General features: G+C 49.5%; 1 protein-coding gene across 1 annotated transcript in view; it reads left to right on the forward strand.

Moving 5' to 3' along the window:
* YAP1 (Yes1 associated transcriptional regulator) overlaps positions 1-8,963 on the forward strand; it is a 109,957-nt gene extending 100,994 nt beyond the window's left edge. The window contains exons 7-10 of the mRNA XM_082683976.1: positions 134-264; positions 3,952-4,064; positions 5,291-7,773; positions 7,978-8,963. Coding sequence (XP_082540102.1) covers positions 134-264; positions 3,952-4,064; positions 5,291-5,529 — 483 coding nt within the window. The 3' untranslated portion in view covers positions 5,530-7,773; positions 7,978-8,963. The remainder of the gene's footprint in view (positions 1-133; positions 265-3,951; positions 4,065-5,290; positions 7,774-7,977) is intronic.
* Positions 8,964-9,596: the final 633 nt, after the last annotated feature.

Below are 9,596 nucleotides of genomic sequence, written 5' to 3' on the forward strand. Positions count from 1 at the left end.
CATGTTAGCTTTGAGCAGGTGCTGAACAGCTGAGCCCCCGCGCCCTTGCACTGCCAGCGGCATTTTGTTTCTGTGCATCGAACAGTGGTTTTGTCATCAGTAGGCTGATTGTGTTTGTGTTGGTTTTTCCTAGGAATTAGCTCTTCGTAGCCAGTTACCGACACTGGAGCAGGATGGCGGGACTCCAAACCCGGTGCCTTCCCCTGGGATGTCTCAGGAACTGAGAACAATGACCACCAGTGGCTCGGATCCCTTTCTAAACAGGTGGGTGGGAGCTGCCCCGGCCAGTGTCTGAGAAAGGCCATAGTTGCCCGCGTGCCCCCTCAGTGCTGGGCACACCCAGGGGGTGGCCGTGGGGGCCACGCCCCATGTTGAAAATGACCATCTTGGCAAACGGTGAGTCCCACCAAGCTCTGGGCTTCAGAGTCGGCTCCTGGGGTAGGACGCGTGACATGTTCCCGCTCACGTGTCTGCTTCTGGTGAGTTCACATCACACAGTCCTGAAGGGGTGCGTGCGTGCCTTCCGTGGAAGTTCATCCTCGAGTTCCCGGAGGCCAGCGTCCGGGCACCCCTCCCCTCCCCACCGGGCAGGGGCCCACAGCCTCCCCATGTCAAGGGCTGTTGCTTAAGGCCATGAGATGGAAGGCTGCGCCTCCTTACGAAACACCCCCGCCACGGGCAGGATCTGCTTGCAGATGACTTTCAGCAAGTTCACACAGACCTCGCGTTTGAGCAGAGTGAGGTCGTGCTGTCCCGTGCAGAGCTGGGCTGGAGGCTGTGGGCTGACGGCCCTTCCCTGGAAAACACTTAAAACTAAGGTTGGACGACGGTTCATCCTTTTAGGTTGTAAAATATTGGTGGAGTTTCAGTCTTTAAAATATGGAGCAAATACTTTCTTGTCTTTGTCCTTTTAGGTTTTTTAAAACCAGTTTTAAGCAGTGCACTTTTAAAAAACATTTAAAGGCACTTTGGTTTAAGAACGTTACTAATGCTACACTTAAATTTGTCACCAAGTGAATTGAAAACTTCATAATTCAGAAAATGAAATTTCTGGGGGACGCCTGGGTGGCTCAGTTGGTTGAGCAGCTGCCTTCGGCTCAGGTCATGATCCCAGCGTCCTGGGATCGAGTCCCACATCGGGCTCCTTGCTCCGCAGGGAGCCTGCTTCTCCGTCTGACTCTGCCTTCCACTCTGTCTGCCTATGCTCGCTCTCGCTTGCTCTCTCTGACAAATAAATAAAATCTTTAAAAAAAAAAAAAAAAAAAAAAGAAAATGAAATTTCTGGGGCGCCTGAGTGGCTCAGTGGGTTAAGCCTCTGCCTTCGGTTCAGGTCACAGTTGCAGGGTCCTGGGATCGAGCCCCGCATCGGGCTCTCTGCTCAGCGGGGAGCCTGCTTCCTCCTCTCTCTCTGCCTGCCTCTCTGCCTGCTTGTGATCTCTGTCTGTCAAATAAATAATATCTTAAAAAAAAAAAAGAAATTTCTCTTATCCTGCCAAAACATTTAGTACAATAGAATTTCCATCATTTGATCAGTGTTTTCTTTTCTTTTCTTTTTTTTTCTTAAGATATTTTTTCATTTGACAGAGAAGGAGTGAGCATAGCTGGGGCAGGGGCAGAGGGAGAAGCAGACTTCCCACTGAGCAGGGAGCCCCATACAGGGCTTAGTCCCAGGACCTTGGGATCATGACCCAAGCCAAAGGCAGGCATTTAACGACTGAGCCACCCAGATGCCCCTAATCATTTGCTGCGACAGGATTGGGGCTGGTGGCCTCGATTCTTAGGTTTGATTTTGAAGGCCATCTAAAATGTATTTTAAGTTCATATTTGCCCTTTGACACATACAGTTTAAAGTTCTGCCAGAGTTTGAGTGTATGTGCACAAGGTTATAGTTCTGAAGTCAAACTGAGATTAGTTAGGAAAGGTCAGAGCCACGCAACTTTTTCTTACCCAACAAGGAGCATTTCAGATAATCTAATTCCAGTGTCCATCCGAGGACCTGTGTGGGTCCAGGGGTAGAATCAGACTGCATAGATAAGTGGGTGGACCCTCTGGTAGTCACGTGTGAAGATTCTTCCTGAGAACGTTTGAGGCACGCTGGGCTGTCGCTGGAGCTTCTGTTTTCTGGCGAAGATCACAGGCTATCAGGTCGTCGGCACTGTTACTCTAAGGGGGGACTTCTGGCCACTGTGTCGTTCCCCCAGTCTGACACCTTCATCTGCTTGAATGTTTGTCAGAAACTCTTGACGAGGGGCGCCTGGCTGGCTCAGTGGGTTATAAGCCTCTGCCTTCGGCTCAGGTCATGATCTCAGAGTCCTGGGATCGAGCTCCACATCGGGCTCTTTGCTTAGTGGGGAGCCTGCTCCCCACCTCTCTCTGCCTGCCTGTCTGCCTGCTTGTGATCTCTGTCAAATAAATAAATAAACTCTTTCTAAAAAAAGAGAAAAAGAAGAAACTCTTGACGGTTTCTCCGTTGCCTGCTACTGAGATCATACATGAACACAGTAGTTACATCCAGAGTTCATACAGAACACACTTGTTACCCCACTTGTCACCAAGCTGGCTTTCAGCCCTGCTGCAGCACCCCCCCTCCCGTTACCTTGGGAGCCTCATCATTAGGTCCAGTGTCCCCTTGCACCAGCCTCTTCCCAGCTCCCCCCTCGGTTCTCAGAGCACTTTGCTTGCACACCGCTTGGGTGCGATTCGTGAATGTACGCGTTAGCCTCTCCTTGACGGTACGCGTCTCTCAGAAACCATCAAATACAGGTTTTTGTAGTTGTTGCGTCTGTCCCCAGAGTCTGGGCTGGTTCCAGTCCCGCGTGTCTGTGGGATGAGTAGACAGGGAAGTGGCCCCTGTGCTCATCCCGTGGTGTGGACAGAGCTCCACACCAGGGTCTCCCGTGGCCGGGGCAAGCCCTGCGCTGCGTGGCGGGAGTGGCAACCAGGCCCTGTCCCATCTCAGGGCTCTGACAGGATGAAGACAGACCACATCCTGAGGCCTCCAAAGCAGCACTGTTGTGTCCAAGTGGCCCTAGGGGCACATTCGTGTTTTCCTGGGTCATTGTGAGGCTTCCAGCTCTTGCCAAATCTGGCAGAAGCCCGAGAGTAGTGTAGGGGTTTCAGTGCAACCCTGAGGGGAGGGAGGACACAGCCACTCCTTCATGTCATTAGGGAAGAAGCTGGGCCATTGAAGTTTCAACTTTCATCACGAGGCTCAATCTCAGGACCCCAGCATCACGACTTGCCGCTTAACTGACTGAGCCACCCAAGCACCCCAGGGGACTTCTTACTCATGGGCAGCGACTCCTCCCTTAGGGCCTGATTCAGAAAGGACTTGTGGTTTGTTTTTTGTTTTTGTTTTTTTAGATTTTATTTATTTATTTGACAGAGATCACAAGTAGGCAGAGAGACAGGCAGAGAAAGAAATGAAGGGAAGCAGGTTCCCTGCTGAGCAGAGAGCTCGACGCGGGGCTCAATCCCAGGACCCTGAGATCATGACCTGAGCCTAAGGCAGAGGCTTACCCCACTGAGCCACCCAGGCGCCCCTGGGACTTCTGGTTCTTTGATCGGGGTTGATTGTTCCTTGGCTTGAACTCTGTCCGTGCTCCCCCACCCCACCCGCCCCCGGCCTGTGGAGCACCACTGGGAAATCAAGATCCTGAAATGCGTGGGCCGTGTGGCCCCCCCAGCTTCAAACGGCACCACAGAGAGAATGCCCACACGGAGAACTTTCTGTCCACGGGGAAGGCTGCCAGCCTGTCCTTTTTCTTCTCTTGCCACCAGAGCCAGCACCGGAGGGGAGATCGGGGCCCCTTCAGGCTGCCCTCCTCTCCCTGTTGAGGGCCAGGTCTGAGTCCTGGCGAAGGGGGTGGGTGCTTGTGGTGTGCACTGAGCTGTCCACTGTGACCTGGGAACCCTAGAAGATGCTGGTCTCTGACGCTCCCTGTTTTGCAGTGGCACCTACCACTCGAGGGAGGAGAGCACAGACAGCGGGCTGAGCATGAGCAGCTACAGCGTGCCTCGGACCCCGGACGACTTCTTGAACAGCGTTGACGAGATGGACACAGGTGGGCAGTGGGGGTCCTCAGCTGGTCTTGGTGGGCCGCCTTCAGTGACACAGCTGTGGTCGCCGTGTCCGGGAGCCAAGCTTGTTGGGAAGAAAACCCGTCACGACTCCGTAAAGTTCATTTTGATTGAGCCTGCTTTGTTTCTATATATGTAGCTTGCAGTGACAGTGTTTTCACAGATTGTAAACGTGGGCAGCATCGCTCCCTTCGAACAGCACTGACGACGCGACTCTCCGCAGCACTTAGGACCCTGGGCTGGCCTGCAAGGCGGTGGAGGGCCCTCACACATGGTTGTGGTCATGGACCTGTGTGGGTTCGGTGACTGCAGACCTCTCCCCTGAGCTTTCTGGCCCAGTGTGGGTATTGGCTCAGGAGGGCAGGGAACTCGGAGCGGCCTCCTTGTGGCTCACCCGCTGAGCCCTGACTGGCCAGCTCTCTGGCCCACAGCTTCTCGGAGTGCGGGCCGCGTCGTCTCTGCTCGTGCTCCTCCGGCTCAGGGCTTTGCTGCTTGCTCGAGTGCTCAGCGGCCCCTCCTCTTCGCGCCCCTAGATCTTCCCTCCCCTGCATGTGCCCCTGCACACCTGGCTCTTCCCCACACACTGTCTTTGCTCCTGTCCCCCCGTGGCTCTGTTCTCTAAACTGCTGTGGCTCTCACAGGTTTGTCGGTTGAAGCTTAAAGGAGTGTGGTACTATCGTGTTCAGAAGCATGTCCCGTCAGGCTCGCGGGGCACTCTGGGAGGAGGGCTAGCGAGTGCGTCTAGTCCCAGACCTCAGGGAGGCTTGTTCTGCGGCTGGGATGTAGCTTTCATCCAGAGTCTTTACATTAGTGGTCCCCAGGGTGGCGTCAAGGGAAGAGGGTGTGTAGCTCTGCTGATATTCGATCTTAGCACGGGGCGGGGGTGGGGGGTCCGTAGTGGTGCTCTCGGGCAGTGTCCTTGCGGGAAGGAAAGTGTCACGGGACATTCTTTCACGAGCCCCCTTAGTGCCAAGTATCTAGTAATAAGCGCCTTGTGCCGTTGCATCAGGGTCTGAATAAATGTTGAAGCAAAAGTTACCCTTGGCATTATTGTGTCTTCTGCAAATTGTTCAGCCTGAAGTAAACTCTGGGCGTTGGCTCAGGAGGTCAGTGGGGAGAGCTTTTCTCTCTGCATTTCCAAATGCTCTCACATTAGAGCTCTGATGGTAGCTTTCGAGGGACCTTATTCTCTTTCCTCTGTTCCCACCAGGCGACACTATCAACCAAAGCACTGTGCCCCCCCAGCAGAGCCGTTTCCCAGACTACCTAGAAGCCCTTCCGGGGACAAACGTGGACCTTGGCACGCTGGAGGGCGACGGGATGAGCATGGAAGGGGAGGAGTTGATGCCCAGCCTGCAGGAGGCCCTGAGCTCTGACATCCTCAGCGACATGGAGTCCGTGCTTGCCGCCACCAAGCTTGATAAGGAGAGCTTTCTCACGTGGTTGTAGAGCCCGCAGGGAGACCGAGTGCCACATCTGTGAAGGACCCAAGGAGAGGTTCCCCCGTGAGCCGGTCGCAATCTCCGGGCTCACGCCGGAGAAGAGGAATGGACGTCCCACAGGATTCTCGATCCGTTGTTTCGCTCTTCTTGTCCGTTGCTGCTGTTGATATATTGCTGACCTCTTTCATAGTTGGCTCTAAAGAATCAAAAAACAGTTTTTGGTTTCTTTTGCTATTATAACTACTGTTCGTTTGGGGGGCTGGGGGCAGTGAGCCTGTTGGGATGACGGATGCCATGCCTTGCGCCCAATTAGGTGTTCGCCCGTCGTGTCGAGCAAACACGCGGACTTGGGAGTCAGATGCGTCACGTCATAGCATTTCATTTGTGCGGGCGGTTGTCTGTCCAGTGGCCTTTGGCCGGTGGCAAAACATGACTTACCGGTCAGTCGAGCCAGAGCGATTCACCAGGGCTCAGTGCTTCGTGCTGATTCGATGAGCTCGCTGGAACCACGGCTGGAGACCGCTTCACTTTCAGTATTTTTCCATCCTCGTGCTATCATTAGTCACGTAGTGACCTTGATTTTATTTTAGGAGCTTATAAGGCATAAGACAGTTTCCGTAGAAATGTATTAATTATTGCCACATACTCTAGTATAGGTTGTGCTGGGTTTTATTCTGGGTTTGTTGTTTTGATTGGTTGGGCTGTGTCTTTTCTGTTTTTTGTTTTAGTTTTTGTTTTTTTTCCAGAATCTAGACAAATTATCATAGTAGCAACTCTGTAGTTGTAGCTGGGGGGCAACTATTAAAATCTACATTTCCTGATTTTTTACCATCTTATTTAAATCTTGATTATCCGCTCTATATATACCCACACACACACTTATAATGTTTATGATAGTGTGATAGAAGAATGTATCTTTTTTTTTTTTTTTTTAAGGTTTCCCTACTTTCCAGGTTATTTTAACACAGTAGTTTTCAATGTGTGTGTTTAGAATATGTGAGTAGTGGTCGTACCGCACGGGTGGTTAAATCTTTCGGGGCAGTGTGCGGACATTAGAGGTAGTTTAGTGTTCTAGAAAGGGCTGTCGTCACAGAGAGCGTCCAGAGGACCGTGTGCTTACTGGGCACACGGTGTTGTCCAATGAATTTGAAAGAAGCAAACAAGATAAGGCTGTATTTTCCCCTTGACACTCCCTTGGACTAATTTTGAGCCTCGATGGGAAATCACTCTGTAAGTTCATAATGTACATGACAGAAGTAAGCTTTACATGTGCTTTACCTTTCTTTAGCTCTGGAAATTGACCTTTGCCCTAGTTTTGGAAGTCCGATCTAGTCTCTCAGTTCTTGCTTGTAACAAACATATTGAGGACTGTGTTGAGATACTACAAGATTGCTCTTACTTAAAACAGACGTGCTCCTACTTGTACATGGTGAGAATTGACCCTGGACGGCATATAGGATCCTGCCAAGGTGGTGAGTTAGCTGGTGAGGTGATCAGATTAATAAATGTATATCGGTAGTTGAATTTAGCACAGAAATAGAGATAATCATGATTATACTTTTATTTTTACAGGAAGAGATATAACTAGAGTATGTCTACAGGAAGAATAATAATGGTTTCCAAAGAGTATTTTTTAAAGGAACAAAATGAGCAGGAATCAGCTCTTCAGTATAAGCTATGAAGGGACTAGTCGGCCGTGAGTCATAGTGGTACCAGCGAGTGCCTCTGGGATTGAGGGTCTTTCAGTATTTCTGGAATAAGCCCTTATTTTCAAGGGTTTATAACTGACATAAGAAGATCTTTTTTCTTGGCTAAAACTGCTACGAAAAACCTCAGCTTGGACAGATTTTTTTTTTTTTTTTTTTTTTTTTTTTTTTTTTTTAATTACAAAAATCTTGGGCCTTCGGTGGAGAGGACTACAATAGTTGGGAATGAGAAGATTTATCTTAAGTACTTTCAGTGCTCGAAAATGAAATGACTGTGTTGTATATAATGACTCATAGGTCGATCATTCGTTACTATTGACTCTAAGACTTCTTGTTAGGAAGCAGCAGAAAGAGTAAATCTTGAATTAACTCTGAGGGGAAATGGCCACTGTGGAGATTCCTTGACTTTTTTTTTTTTAAGAGCAATAATGAAATTGTACCCAGAATGCATGAGTGAGTGTAGGGACCGTCCAGCGGGTGTTGGTTTCCTCGTGCAGAGGTGGGAGCTGCGTGGAGGGGGTGCCTGCGTGGCCAGGAAGACTCCGGCTGAGATCGTGTCTTTAGCCTCAGCAGAGTAGCTGTAGGCTCGGGCGGCTGGGGACGTGGGAGGGGTGGCGAGGACCTGTGGGACCTTGACAGAGAACTTGATAAGCTCCACTTTTTCCCTGTAAAGACTTGGCTTGCGTCTTGCTGTCACTGAAGGCCATCGTTCCTCCAAGTTCCAACACTTGAGTGCGCCCACGGAGCAGGGACCCAGGGTTCTTCCTGTCCCCCAGACTCTGGCTTGCCCAGTCACCCCACAATGTCCCTGAGGTGCTGGGGACCCCGACCGCACCCTCCATTCACCTGAAGGACACGTAGCAGTCCTTCCTTCTTTCTGATTTGAATCACAGCCTGGATGTGGTCTGTCTTGTTCTGTGTCCTTGTTCCTAATGTTAACGTGTGTAACTGCTTCTTGGTTATACTGGGTAGCGTCGGGGTAAGATTTTAACTGGGTATTCTTGAATTGCTTTTACAATAAACCAGTTTTATAACCTTTCAGTTTATCAACTTTTTACATCTTGTGTTCTTTTCAGTTAGGGCTTCTTAGGTGTACTGACATTGGAGCGCACTGATCAGGAGTTTCAGATTCTCCAAAGCACTGCCTGCAGTCATAGCTGTTTCTAAATACAGTGCCTTTTTTAGAAAAGGAAGAAAGAACAGTAAGGAACTGACTTTTATTTTTATATACAGACATTATTGTCGTTTTACGTATTCACAGTAAATAGATGCATTCTGAGGGAAACTGGCAGAAACATTAAAAAATAACCCTAATTAATGCTAGCTCATAATTCATACCAATCAGTGCTGAAACCCATGGTGCAAAAGTGGGAGGTGGTACCCAGTGGTTGACAGCTTCATAGGTTTTGGATATCTAAGACAGGAGTGCTCAGATGAATTTTATTGTTGGCAAGCATATTTTTATAAGAATTGTTGGGTGTGCCTATTTTAACAGTTGTTTTCTGTATCATGAAAAGTATTCTCCACAATTTAAATGTTTTATATTAGAGAACTCTTTAATGCACACTTGTCAAATATATATATATAGTACCCATATCACCTTTTTATTTTTTGTTTTAGATGTAAGAGCATGCTCGTATGTTAGGTACTTACATAAATTGTTACATTATTTTTTCTTATGTAATACCTTTTTGTTTGTTTATGTGGCTCAAATATATTCTTTCTTTAAACTCTTCTTTGTTGTTTTTAACGACTAATATATTTAAAACCTTTTGGCTTCTTCGTGGTCTTCCAGTGGAACAAGTACGTAATGAGAAGGAAGCGAAGGGTAGGTGTGGCCATAACCGCAGGTGTGAGGGGAAGGCCGGTCTGGCACTGGGGACTTCGGAAGTACGGAGGTCCTTCTTCGAACCTGATGTTCCGTGTCCCCCCGACCCCCTGGGCAGACCGTCCACGCTGACGGTGGTGTGTGATGGTGTGTCTGCAGAAGACAGGTCACCCGTGGAGAAACTGAGAGGACTTCCCCATCTTTCAGAGCAGCCTGCGGTTCCATCTCTCCAGAGCGCTTTCTCATGGTTCCCAAAATAGAGCACTTAGATTGGTGAAAATAGTAACAGATTTAGGTGGTGGGTCCTGAACTCCGAGTAAGTAGTAGATTTGATTGTCTTTGCTTGTACAGTTCCTCTAATCCCTGATGCACATCAGCTTCATCGAGGGAGATCTGAACATCCTGTCTCGTTACGTTTACCATCCTCACAGTAGAGGAACATCTGTCTTGCAGCCTTGTCTGAACCACAGTGGAGCCCCTGGGCTCAGGACCACAGCCTATATCCACAGGCAGTCAGCTTCCCGTGGGGTGGTGGGGCCC

This window comes from Mustela nivalis, assembly GCF_964662115.1.
Source record: "Mustela nivalis genome assembly, chromosome: 9".
In the NCBI taxonomy this organism is placed as follows: Eukaryota; Metazoa; Chordata; class Mammalia; order Carnivora; family Mustelidae; genus Mustela; species Mustela nivalis.